The sequence below is a fragment of the Piliocolobus tephrosceles genome, chromosome 9, assembly GCF_002776525.5.
Source record: "Piliocolobus tephrosceles isolate RC106 chromosome 9, ASM277652v3, whole genome shotgun sequence".
Taxonomy (NCBI): Eukaryota; Metazoa; Chordata; class Mammalia; order Primates; family Cercopithecidae; genus Piliocolobus; species Piliocolobus tephrosceles.
The window spans coordinates 3,684,068-3,697,573 of NC_045442.1; the positions used below are offsets into that span (position 1 = coordinate 3,684,068).

Sequence of the window (13,506 nt, forward strand, 5' to 3'; positions counted from 1 at the left end):
TCCGCGGCGCCCCGCCCCTCAGCCTCCCCATTGGCTCCCCAGGGCCGTGTGCGGAAGGGGGCGTGGAGCGCGGGCCTCGGCCAGGCCTGAGAGGCCCGTAGGGTTTGACGCTGTGGCTGCATGGACAGCCTATCGCTCTGCCGCTGGCGGCGGCGGAGGGCGGAGGATCTGCAGGTTCAGGGGGACGTGGTGAGCCCCCGGGGCCTGGGCGTTAGGGACGGGAGGGCAGATGGCCCCTGGGCGGGTTCCCACCGCGCCTCGTGTTTGCGGGCGCGGCCCTGCCTCTGAGGAGGCCTGGCCCAAGCCACTCGCAGGCGCGCGCACGTCCCTCGGAGGGCGTGGCCCGTTACGGGCTGGGTTGTGACACCGCCCTCCCGACTTCGCGCCTGCGCGGACTCGCGGAACCTGGGCACCTTGAGCACACGCTCACTGGGGTTCCAGACCCAGGCTCCCTAAAACATGGGCCGGGAGTCATAGCAGGACCTCGGGTGCTTGGTATCCGTGTCAGGTTTTCCCCTGCCGTCTACACTTGACTGTTCATGAGTCTCCTTCACTGAGCGCTTGCCACGTGCCAAGCCCAGGGCTGGGTGTTGGGGGACGGGTACGTGGGGAGCGAACACGCGCAGAAAATTACCCGCATTGAGCGTGTTAGTGCTTCTTGGGCTGAGTCCATTAACTGATGAGAAGAGGGTAATATGAGATGGTAATGGGAAGGCTTGCACAAGATCCCAGGGTGAGTGGGTACGTCAGGTATGTGTGAGACTTGAAGGATGACCAGGGGTATGTAGGATGGGAGCTGACAAAAAACAGTGTTGGAGGAAGAAGCTTAGCGTCTTAGGGGAGCTGAAAGAAGTACTGCGGGATTGGAGCGGGAAGACAGAGCTGCTTGACGTTACTGTATTTTATCTTCCACCTCTGCTTGCAAATTGGCCAGTTCTTACTCAGCCTCATTTATTTCAAAGTTCCTTGCTAAGGGCAGCAGTGAGCAGCCAACATACCGCAAATTTGCTTTTTTTTTTTTTTTTTTTTTCCCCCTTCTAGAGCTACACAGGCTTGGTAAGTGCAGGATCTGTCTTCCCAGTTAATGCAGGCAGCATTTTTTAAGATGTATTTACTGTGTAGCAGGAATGACTAGCTTTCTACCCTGCACCACCTCTTTCCTCACCTCCCACTACCTGGTCGTGAAGCCAGTGCCACTTAGATTTCTGTCACAGCCGCACCCCTCCTCCAGGTACAAATTGTTACATTACTAGGGTGCAGGTTACCCCAGTAATGTACTAATAATATGGTATAGTAATGTAGTATAGTAATAGTATAGTACAGTAATATAGCAGGTTAGGGTGCTTTTGTAAGCAAGAGCCTTCAAAGCATGCTGGCCCTAACAAGATGGAAGTTTGATTCTCCTGCACAGAACAGCATGAAGGTGAGCAGTCCAGTAAGGTGGAACCCAGGGTCACTAAATATAGGTGTAGGGCTGGTGGCACCCAGATCAGGGGATATGCAGGGACCTAGATTCCTTCCCATCTCACCATCCCCTGGGTGTTACCCTCCTCTGCATAGCCAAGAGTGGATCACCACTACCGTGCTACCAGATGGTAGGAAAACAAACAGGAAAGTGACATGATTATGCTGATGTGTTTCGACCTTACTCCACGGCCCTGGAAAATGAAAGGTGCGGTCAGTGTGCAGGCAGGGAGGCAAGGCTTGTGGCTACAGTAGTATGTCAGAGGAGAAGTGGCAGAGGCTTGCACAAGAGAGGGCAGTGGGGTGGTGATACTAGACAGACGTGACTGTATATTTAGAGGGAGAGCAGACAGTCTCACTGATGGAGTGGCTATGGCAGGGTAATGTGAAGGGCAGAGTCCAGGGTGATGCCAGGGTTGACTTGAGCCCTGGGAGGGCAGTGCTGCTGTTCCTTGAGAGAAGAGTGGTGTGGAGCTGTGAGAGGCAACGAAGAGCTTCTGTTAGGCCGTGCTGTGTTTTCTGCAACTGTGCATTTAGTGGAGACATGGCAAATACTGCTAGTGATAGAATGGTTATCATGTAGATTATCTGAATCTTTTAATCAACTAAAATTTATTTAGTTAAGCATAAAGTTACTTTCACATTTGTCTACACCTACAGTAAATACAATTCTTGGCTTAAAGACACAGCCTTTAGAATTTAAAGCCTCCCCACCTGCAAGATTACATATGTAAAACTCCCACTATTGTTTCTATAATAGTGGATTAGTTAATCAAATTAAAATGGTTATACTATCTAGAATAAAATACAGTGGAAATAATTTACTCATAAGATTCATATTTAAATCATCCTTATTTACAAAATACTATCCTAAGAATTATAATTCCATTAAGTTTCAATTTGAGCAAAAGTGAAACAGCAGTTACTTAAACTGAAAATGAGATCAGTCAGAATTACTTTTGCAGAGAGCAAAAATATTGTCAGGTGTCTTGCTGCAGTTTTGGATGTTCAGTAGCAGGCTCATTTGAAGGCGATATCAGCCCAGAAGGGAACTCATTTATACCTTCAGAATGTGGGGGTGCGGGGAAAAATCCAGGTCTTGAGGGGAAGGTAAGGAGGAAAACCCCTTGGTGGATAGACATTTCTCATTGCAAATGGAACATGTGCGGACCTGGGAAGTCCCTTCGTGGAAAATAATCTTGAGAAGCTCCAAACCTGGTTCCTGGAGGAGGTCGGGGCAAAGGAGGTCCTCTTCTCGTGAACAGGCCCCTTGTATCCACTGGAAACAATGGACCTCTGATTGGAGCAAGAGGTGGAGGAACAAAGCCAGGGCCAGTTGCTTCATTTTCAGCAGGGAGAGATGAATCAGGCATATTTAAATGACCAAGATCATCTTTGGTATCATTTCTACTGGATTCCATTTCTGAAGGCATTGACCCATCCATTTTATCCAAAGAAGGCATATTAAAACTTCTGAGTTCTGCTGGTCCAGATGGTCTACCAGAGTTAGAATAAAATCTGTCTTGCCTTTGGGGAGGAAGAGCTGAATTGGGATATGATCGTCCTGGTGGAGGAAACATCCTACGGTCCTGTTCCCACGGAGATGGCAGGGACACAGTGTCAGAAGGAGCCGTGTGAGGATGGGTTAACTTCTCACAGCTTGATTCTCTTTCATTGATGATCTGATGGTCCAGAGGATTCCCTGGGCCTCCTGAGCTGCTTCCTTCTTCCCCTGGAGGCAAAGGTGAGAGTCTGAGTGGACCCTCCAACACAGCTGGAGGAGAGAGAAAAGCTCTCTTTTCAGATAAAGGCTGACCCAATGATGAGGGACCATATGGGGAGTGCTCTCTGCCAAATGCTGTATTTGGACCATCAAGTACATAAGGATCTTTTTCTAAAAGTTCAAATTTAAACCCTGTTTTAGTTAATTTTTGTCTGTTAGCATTTTCTTTCCTTAAATCATTGAGGTTTCTTTCAGCAGTCCAAGCTGCCAACCAATTACGATGTGCTTTTTTCTCATGGGAAATAATCTGCTGTTGATAATAATGAATAGTTCTTTCCAATTCTTCTTCAAGATCTTTGGCTCGCTGTCCATAGGTCTCCAGCTCTTTAGTGGCATGGCTGATCTTTTTGTCTACTTTAGAAAGTTTCTCTTCTTTCTCTAACTGGTTATTTTCCTCTACTGTTAATTTCCTGTAGAGTTTCATTTCATTTTCTTGATATAGTTCAGTCATTACTTTAAGTTTCTGTTGAAGCTTCTCATTCTCACTTTCAAAATGTGTGTTTTCTGACTGCAAAGATGCTTGTTCAGTCTGAAGATTTTTAATATGCTCTGTAAGCTCTTCCTTTGTTTTATTAATTTCAGATAACTGGATATAAATTTGGTTTCGTTCTCCTTGTAAGGTTTTTAAAGAAGCATTTAGCTTAGCAGCGTGAATCAGTTTCTTCAAAGCTCCTTTTGGAGGATCATCTAAGTAAGCACCATCTTCCGATTCACTGTTCACTTCTAAGTTACCATCATCCGTTCTGTCTTCTCCAAGCCTAGCAGTCCAATCTTTCATCTTTAGCAAGCGTTCAGTCAGAGTCTTGATGTGATTTGCTGTATCATTTAGAACTTGTTCTGCATGTACTTTGGAGTCTTCAAATGTTATTTTCTGTTTATCAAGTTCACTCACTTGTTCTTTCCATACTTCAACTTCTTGTAAAAGCTGTTTCTGGCTTTCCTGAAGTTGAGAATTTTCATTCAAAGCATCTTTTATTGCTATCTTCAGTCGTTCTTCAGTCATTTGAAACATCTTGAAGATTATTTTGGCTCCAGCTACTTGTGATTTGAGGGATTTTGACTCATCTTCTAGAGACTGTATCCGTTTTGAAATATCTGCCATCAATTCATTTTTTTTGAGAATGTTTAGATTTCTCTTCTGTTAACTCTTTTTCTAGACGGAGTATTTCATGCTCAAGTTCAGAATTGGACCTGTTCAGATTTTCACAGGTTGCCTCCAAACTTTGTTCTTCCATTGCCGCATTCTCAAAGCTGGCATCCTCTAAAGATGCTGTTACTTCATAGTCTTCATACTCTTTTTGAACAAGGCTAAATTTTTCAAGTAGTTTACATTTTTCTTCAGTTAGTCCAGAAAGCATTATAGCAAGCTTTTTCTCTCTTCCCACATAAAGCCGACTCCTAACCGATCTAAAACTTCTCCGCAAAAAAAGGAGAACAGCAAAAAATCCAACAACAGCGGCACATACCACCAATTCCCATGGAAACCATAAGGATTAGAATTAGAATCTGTAGGCAGTGCTGCCACAACCCTGTGTAGCTCCCCCAGGACCAGCCAGCGCCTGGCTCCTCCGTAGCGCCAAGGCTGCTCTGGCGGGCGGTCGCTGCAGTAACCCAGCGACCACAAGCAGCGGAGACCTCGCTGCCTTCTGTCCGGAACCGAATCCGCAGCCGGCAACCGGAGCGGACCATTGCGGACCCGGCTGCGGGGGGAGCCGAGGGATGCGGGCACTCACAGGCCTAGGCTGCCTACCCTGGCCCTTTGTTCCACTACATCCTGAGGTAGCACATGTCCGAGCCGGACCCGCGCAAGCCTGTGAAACCACCCCTCAGTTTGGTTTCGGCCAGGCAGCCTTGGAGGGGGAGGTTTTTTTTTTTTTTTTTTTGAGCTGGAGTCTCACTCTGTTACCCAGGCCGGAATGCAGTGGCGCAGTCTTGGCTCACGGCAACCTCCGCCTCCCCGGTTCAAGCGATTCTTCTGCCTCAGCCTACGGAGTAGCTAGAATTACAGGTGCCCGCCACCATGCTCAGCTAACTTTTGTATTTTTAGTAGAGATGAGGTTTCGCCATGTTGGCCAAGCTGGTCTCGAACTCCTGACCTCAGGTGATCAGCCTGCCTCTGCCTCCCAAAGTGCTGGGATTACAGGTGTGAGCCACCATGTCCAGCTTGGATTATCTGAATTTATAGCACAACACTGCCAAGTTATTCCCTTGATACAAATGAGACACAGAGGGGGTAATTAACTGGTCTAAGGATACACAGCTAGTAAATGGTGGAACAAGGTCTTAAATCCAAGCCGTTTGGCTGCAGGGCCTGCCCTCTTAACCACAGGGCTACACAACTTCCCATGTAGCACTTGTGGTACTAAAATAGCAAGCCGGGCACAGTGGCCCATGCCTGTAATCCCAGCACTTTGGGAGGCCAAAGCCTGCTGATCACTTGAGGTCAGGAGTTCCAGACCAGCCTGGCCAACATGGTGAAATCCTGTCTCTACTAAAAATACAAACATTAGCTGGGCTTGGTGGCATGCCTCTGTGATCCCAGCTACTGAGGAGGCTGAGACAGAAGAATTGCTTGAAAGGAGGCAGAGGTTGCAGTGAGCGGAGATCACACCACTGCATTCTAGCCTGGACGACAGAGTAAGACTCCATCTCAAATAAAAAAGTAAAAATAAAATATACCCACAAAGCTTCCCAATGAAGTCCTAAATTGGCCATCATAAAATGATGGAAAGTGTGATGCTGTGGGCTGTCAGGGAAGGGGAGCTAGAGGTCATTATTGATCAGAGCGAACAGGGAAGGTTTAATGGAAGACACCCTGAATGATATATCAGGTTGGAATTGCTGAAATTGAGTGCCAGGCTTCAGGTTGCAATACTTCTTGACTGTTACCTAAGAATAATGAGTTGGGTATCTTATTGGCATGGTGTATATTGCCTCTTAATTTGATAAAGTTTTGTTTATATTGTATTGTGTCCTAGTCTTTGATTTAATAATCCAGATTGAGTTCAATAAAGTATCCAAGTTCTTCTACCAAGTTTTCTGTCCTCTCTCTGCCTCTCTGTGTATTTCTCTCTCACAGGCGTCTCCAGAATTTGGTTACTGAGGAACAGTAACTAGTTTCTTCTGTTCACAGCCTAGAGGCTCTATACTCTGCACATAACCACCAGCAAAGTTTTGGAAAACACAGCAGCCAGGACCTATCTCGGTAGTGACTTTGCAGGTGATTCTCGGGCAGAGCCAGGGTGAAGCCCTCTCCTGTAATGTGAGTGTCTGATGGCTGTGAGTTTCCTTGCAGTCCAGTTAGCTCGCGTGGTCACACGTGTCATAGTGCAATGCCAGTGGTGTTTATCATTTCCATTGGGCAGACATGTTTAGAGCACCTGCTGTGTCTCAAGCCCTGTCCTAGGCACTGGAGATGAGATGAAGAAAAGATGAGCGTTGCTTACGTTTATCCTGCAGCTCGTGACGAGGCTTACTCTGCAGCTCCAGTGCTCGACTTTTTACACAGTAAGTCCCCCTGCTTGCCACACGCTGGCCATACTCATGTGTTTCAGACTGAAAGCTGTCTGCCTAGAATGCCTAAAGATTCAAGTCCACTTAGTCTTTCACCTCTGCTGAGACTCTCCTCCCTAAAGAACTCACTGAGACCAGGTTTCTTGGGTAGAGCAACATGTTAGATGCCTGGACTGGAAAATCAAGTTGATATTTTTCTTTTCTGGTGTCAGGTGTCATATGAGTTGATTCAAGATCCTTGTTTCTAGCTTTTTTTTTTTTTTTTTTTTTCTTTTTGAGACAGAATCTTGCTCTGTTGCCCAGGTTGCAGTGCAGTGGAGCAATGATGGCTCACTGCAGCCTCCATCTCCTGGGTTCAAGTGATCTTCCTGCCTCAGCCTCCTGAGTAGCTGGGACTACAGGCATGCATCACCACGTCCAGCTAATTTTTAAAAACTTTTGTTGAGATGGGATCTTGCCATGTTGCCCAGGCTGGTCTCAAACTCCTGGGCTCAAGTGAGCCACCTGCCTTGGCCTCCCAGAGTTCTGGGATTACAGGCATGAGCCATGGCGCTTGGCCTCATGTACAAGTATTGATTGATTGATTGAGACAGAGTTTTGGTCATCCAGGCTGGAGTACAGCAGTGCCATCTGGGTTCACTGCAACCTCCGCCTCCTGGGTTCAAGTGATTCTCCTGCCTCAGCCTCCCAAGTAGCTGGGACTACAGGTGTGTGCCAGCTAATTTTTATATTTTTAGTAGAGATAAAACTGAATACCCAAAGGAAATTGCAGAGGTTATTAGCTTGAATAAAAAATATCAAGACTTGGCTGGGTGCTGTGGCTCAATGCCTGGAATCCCAGCACTTTTGGAAGCCGAGGCAGGCAGATCACCAGACGTCGGGAGTTTAAGACCAGTCTGACCAACATGGAGAAACCCTGTCTCTACTAAAAATACAAAATTAGCTGGGCGTAGTGGCGCATGCCTGTAATCTCAGCTACTTGGGAGACTGAAGCAGGAGAATCGCTTGAACCCGGGAGGCAGAGGTTGCGGTGAGCCAAGATCGTGCCATTGCACTCCAGCCTGGGTGGGCAACAAGAGCAAAACTCTATCTCAAAAAAAAAAAAAAAGAAAAATCAAGACTCAATTATAGTCTACTTATAAGAAACTCACTTTAAATATAAAGATACAATAGATCAAGAAATAAAAGGATGCAAAAAAATATATAATGCTAACACTGACCAAAAGAAAGGTGGAGTTGCTATATTAATAAAAGACAAAGTCAATTTCAGAATAAAGTATATTACCATGGATATAAAAGGTGATTTCATAGTGATTAAAAAAGTCAATTAATCAAGAGAACATAAAATTCATCAATGTTAATGCATCTAATAACAGAGCTTCAAAATACGTGAAGCAAAAGCTGATAGAACTGCAAGGAAAAATAGACAAATCCACAATTATATTACTAAGTTTCAATATCTTCTCACAAAAATTGATAGATACATGAAGAAAACCATTAAGGATATGGAAAATTTAAACTACTGGCCAGTGCAGTGGCTCACGCTTTTTTTTTTTTTTTTTTTTTTTGAGACAGAGTCTTGCTCTGTTCTCCAGGCTGGAGTGCGGTGGCACGATCTCCGCTCACTGCAAGCTCTGCCACCTCCCGGGTTCACGCCATTCTCCTGCCTCAGCCTCCGTAGAAGCTGGGACTACAGGCGCCCACCACCACGCCTGGCTAATTTTTTTATATTTTTAGTAGAGACGGGGTTTCACCGTGTTCACCAGGTTGGTCTTGATCTTCTGACCTCGTGATCCGCCAGCCTCGGCCTCCCAAAGTGCTGGGATTACAGGCGTGAGCCACCGCGCCCGGCCGGCTCACGCTTTTAATCCCAGCTCTTTGGGAGGCCGAGGTGGGCAGATCACTTGAGGTCAGGAGTTTGAGACCAACCTGGCCAACATGATGAAACCCCATCTGTGCTAAAAATACAAAAAATTAGCTGGGTGTGGTGGCAGGCACCTGTAATCCCAGCTACTCAAGAGGCTGAGGTGGGAGAACCACTAGAGGCAGAGGTTGCTCTAGCTCACTAGAGGCAGTGAGCCGAGACGGCACCACTGCACTTCAGCTTGGATGGCATAGTGAGACTGTCTCAAAGATGAAATAAGATAAAATAAAATACTGTCAAACAACCTGCCTTACTTGGCATTTATAGAACTCTTCATTCAGAAACAACAGAATACAAGTTTCCCAAGACTAATTATATTTTGAGCCATAAAGGTAGCTTCAATAAACATAAGCTGGGACAACAGGCACATGTCACCCCATCCCGGCTAATTTTTGTGTATTCTTGTAGAGACATTTTCACTGCATCACCCAGGCTGGTCTCAAACTCCTGGGCTCCAGTAATCTGCCTGGCTTCAGCCTCCCAAAGTCTTGGGATTACAGGTGTAAGCCACCATGCCTGGCCTCAATTTTGTTTTCTGCCTGAAGGAATTTTTTTTTAACATTTCTTATAGGATAGGTTTGCTTTTGATAAATTTTTTTAACTTCTGTATTCTAAAAAAGTCTGCTTTTTTTTTTGAGATGGAGTCTTGTTCTGTCACCAAGCTGGAGTGCGTGATCTCAGCTCACTGCAACCTCTGCCTCCTGGGTTCAAGAGATTCTCCTGCCTCAGCCTCCCGAGTAGCTGGGACTACAGGTGGCCACCACCATACCCAGCTAATTTTTATATTTTTATAGAGATGGGATTTCACCACGTTGGCCAGGATGGTCTCAATCTCCTGACCTTATGATCCACCCGCCTCGGCCTCCCGAAGTGCTGGGATTATAGGCATGAGCCACTGTGCCTGGCCAAAAATGTCTTAATTTTATCCTTATTTTGAAAGATATTTCGACTGTGTATGGAATTCTAAATGGACAGATTTTTTCTTTCAGTAATATAAAAATGTTGCTCCACTGTCTTGCCACAGTTGCTTCCAGTGAGAGATCTGTAGCCACCCTCTCTGCTCCTCAGTGTTGAACGTGTCTGTCGTCTCTGGCTGCCTTTAAGGTTGCCCTTGACCAGTGGCTTTGAGCAGTTGGCTCATCACATGCTCTATGTAGTTTTTTTTTCATGATTTTATGCTTGGGTTTTATTGAGATTCTTGGATCTCTGGGTTTATAGTTTTCACCAGATTTGGGACATTTTCAGCCTAGATAAATAGATAGATAGATTTTTTTTTTTTCCCCCAGACAGAGTCTCACTCTATTACTCAGGCTGGAGTACAGTGGTGCGATCTTGACTCACGGCAACTTCTGCCTTTTGGGTTCGAGCAATTCTTCTCCTCCCAACTAGCTGGGATTACAGGTGCACTCCACCACACCCTGCTAATTTTTTGTATTTTAGTCAGCATGGGGTTTCACCATGTTGGCCAGGCTGGTCTCGAACTCCTGACCTCACTGGGCATGGTCAAAAACAAAACAAAAACGGGCAAAGAACTGACACAGATGTTAGATTTAGCAGAGAAGAACATTAAAAGAGTTAATATAACTGTATATGTTCAAAATATTGAACAAAACATGGAAGATATTTTTTAAAAAATAAAAATCAAATGTTACGAGATCCAAACCAAATGCTGTAATGTCTGGGATTAAAAATGCACTGGATGTAATTAGTGGACAGTTAGACATTGCAGAAAAAAAGACTCATGAACTTCAAAGCACAGCAGTAGAAACTATCATAAATCAAACACAGAAAAGAGATTTTTAAAAGTAGACATAGCAGGCCGGGCACGGTGGCTCAAGCCTGTAATCCCAGCACTTTGGGAGGCCAAGACAGGCGGATCACAAGGTCAGGAGATCAAGACCATCCTGGCTAACACGGTGAAACCCCGTCTCTACTAAAAAATACAAAAAAAAAAAAAAAAAAAACTAGCCGGGCGAGGGGGCGGGGGCCTGTAGTCCCAGCTACTTGGGAGGCTGAGTCAGGAGAATGGCGTAAACCCGGGAGGCGGAGCTTGCAGTGAGCTGAGATCCGGCCACTGCACTCCAGCCTGGGCCACGGAGCGAGACTCCGTCTCAAAAAAAAAAAAAAAAAAAAAAAAAGTAGACATAGCATCAGGGAACTGTGGGACGACAATCAAGAAGCTTACTAGATGTGTAATGGGAGTTCTAGAAGAGGAGAGAAAAGGGACAGAAAAAATATTGAAAGACATAATAGCTGAGGCCGGGCGTGGTGGCTCACGCCCATAACCCCAGCACTTTGGGAGGCTGAGGTGGGTGGATTACAGGCGTGAGCCACTGTGCTTGGCCCTATTTTGTCCATTTTTGATCAGTTCATGCAGAAGAGTAAATCTTGTTGGTCCAGTTTGACCCAAAAAGGAAGTTGGATAATACAGTTTGGGTCAGAGTTTAAAAGAAAATGAAGGCTGGGCACAGTGGCTCACACCTGTAATCCCAGCACTTTGGGAGACTGAGTTGGGTGGATCACGAGGTCAGGAGTTCGAGACCAGCCTGGCCAACACAGTGAAACCCCATCTCTACTAAAAATACAAAAATTAGCCGGGTGTAGTGGTGCGTGCCTGTAATCTCAGCTACTCAAGAGCCTGAGGTGGGAGAATCGCTTGAACCCGGGAGATGGAGGTTGCAGTGAGCCAAGATCGCGCCCCTGCACTCCAGCCTGGGTGACAGAGTGAGACTCTGTCTCATAAAAAAAAATAGAAAAAAATGAGGTCGGGCATGGTGGCTGTAATCCCTGCACTTTGGGAGGCTGAGGCGGACGGATCACTTGAGGTCAGGAGTTCAAGACCAACCTGGGTAACATCGTGAAACCCCATCTCCACCAAAAAATACAAAAATTAGCTGGGCATTGTGTCACACAACTGTAGTGCCCAGGCTACACAGGAGGCTGAGGCAGGAGAATCACTCGAACCCACGAGGCAGAGGTTGCACTGAGCCGAGATCATGCCTCTGCACTCCAGCCTGGGTGACAGAGTGAGACTCTATCTCAAAAAAATAAATAAATAAAAATAAAAGAAGAAGATTCGGAGTTAAATTTCCTTGTTTTACCCCATTGGTTGTAGACTTTATAGCTCATCTGCTGAGTGAGATCCTTGCTGTGAGAACCTAGTAAATAACCAGCTGATGATGCAACCCCTGACAGAAGTCCTCATTTTGCCTTTCTGTGGTCACTCTTCTCCTTCTAAATAATTATAACCCATTCCTCAAGAAACAAGGTATTTAATTCTCTCACCCATTTTGTATTTTGGCAACAATCTGTTGAGCTGTATTATGCTGTTTGTTATACCCAGTTTAATGAGATTCCACCATCCTCCCATCTAGATATAGGAAATTGATCGATGATAATTCATCTTTGGTTACAATCCTAATACAGGTGTTCACCCTGCCAGTTATGCCTAGACTCAATCATTTCTTTCTTTTTTTTTTTTTTTTTTTTGATATGGAGTCTCGCTCGTTTGCCCAAGCTAGAGTGAAATGGTGTGATCTTGGCTCACTGCAACCTCCACCCCCTGGGTTCAAGTGATTCTCCTGCCTCAGCCTCCTTAGTAGCTGGGATTTTACAGGTGTGCACTACTACGCCTGGCTAATTTTTGTATTTTTAGTAGAGATGGGGTTTCACCACGTTGGCCAGGCTGGTCTCGAACTCCTGATCTCAGTGATCCTCCCTCCTCGGCATCCCAAAGTGCTAGGATTACAGGTGTGAGCCACTGCGCCCAGCCAGTCATTTCTAATTTTTGGCAGGTTTCTTTATATATGACACAGAAAAGTCACAATGAGGTTAGGATCAGCAAGGATGCCATTTTCTGTGGTTAGCCACCTCTTAAGGTATCTGTTTTGTCTAGCACTGACCCTGGAAGGACTCTGCCTTGGCTTCTGGTTCTTGAATTACTAAATGCCCAGAACTGAGTGGGGCACATAGTAGGTATTCAGGAGAGGCTTTTTGGTTGACTGACATGTGAGAGTGTGTGTGTGTGTTTAACAGAATTGGTGAAAGAAGGATTAAGCAAATGCATAAAATTGTTGGTATTTTCAAAACATCATTTGTTTAGGGAAAATTATAATTCATTTGGGGAAAACGCCATCAGCATGCCACATGGTCACCTTTCATTATCATCACCTAGCTACTATCTTTTTAGATTTCTCTCTTGCGGTTATCAAGAGCATGTTATTTAGGTTTAGAGTTTTTTTGTTTTTGTTTTTTGAGACAGAGCTTCCCTCTATCATCCAGGCCTGAGTGCAGTGGTACGATCTTAGCTCACTGCAACCCCCACCTCCCAGGCTCAAGTGATTCTCCTGTCTCAGCCTCCAGAGTAGCTGGAATTACAGGCACATGCCACTACGCCCAGCTAATTTTTGTATTTTTAGTAGAGACAGGGTTTCCCTATGTTGGTCAGGCTTGTCTGGAACTCCTGGCCTCAAGTGATCCTCCTGCCTCAGCCTCCCAGAATGTTGGATTTACAGGTGTGAGCCACCGTGCCCGGCCAGGTTTAGAGTTTTTTTAAAAGTGTGTAATTAAATGGTTTTTAGTAAATTTACAGCTGTGCAACTGTCACCACCCATTTTTCATTATCTTCACCTCAGAAGAATCTCTGGCCATTGGCAGTCACTCCGTTCACACCCCTAGCTCCAGGCAACCACTGACTGACTTTCTGTCTCTGGATTTGCCTTTTCTCGAACTTTCTTGTAAAGGGAGTCATACGTGATAGGGTCTCCTGCAGTTGGCTTCTTTCAATTTGCATCATGTTTTCAAGGTTCATCCAGATAAAGCA

At 45.6% G+C, this 13,506-nt stretch overlaps 2 protein-coding genes across 5 annotated transcripts in view; one reads left to right on the forward strand and one right to left on the reverse strand.

Annotated features, from left to right (window-relative positions):
• Positions 1 to 44: 44 nt before the first annotated feature.
• Positions 45 to 13,506, forward strand: part of C9H10orf143 (chromosome 9 C10orf143 homolog) — a 47,952-nt gene continuing 34,490 nt past the window's right edge. For 2 of the 4 annotated variants that reach the window (XM_023224238.2, XM_023224235.2), the window contains exon 1: positions 45 to 189. In XM_023224238.2, coding sequence (XP_023080006.1) covers positions 121 to 189 — 69 coding nt within the window. In that variant the 5' untranslated portion in view covers positions 45 to 120. Of the gene's footprint in view, positions 190 to 1,048; positions 1,424 to 13,506 lie in introns of those variants that run through there. The other 2 variants (XM_023224237.2, XM_023224236.2) reach the window with 2 other exon arrangements.
• LOC111550711 (melanoma inhibitory activity protein 2-like) lies at positions 2,445 to 4,722 on the reverse strand. Its single transcript, XM_023224234.2, is given in 4 exon segments — positions 2,445 to 2,570; positions 2,572 to 2,630; positions 2,633 to 4,361; positions 4,363 to 4,722. Coding segments are annotated over 4 exon segments (2,157 nt in total). The 5' UTR covers positions 4,606 to 4,722.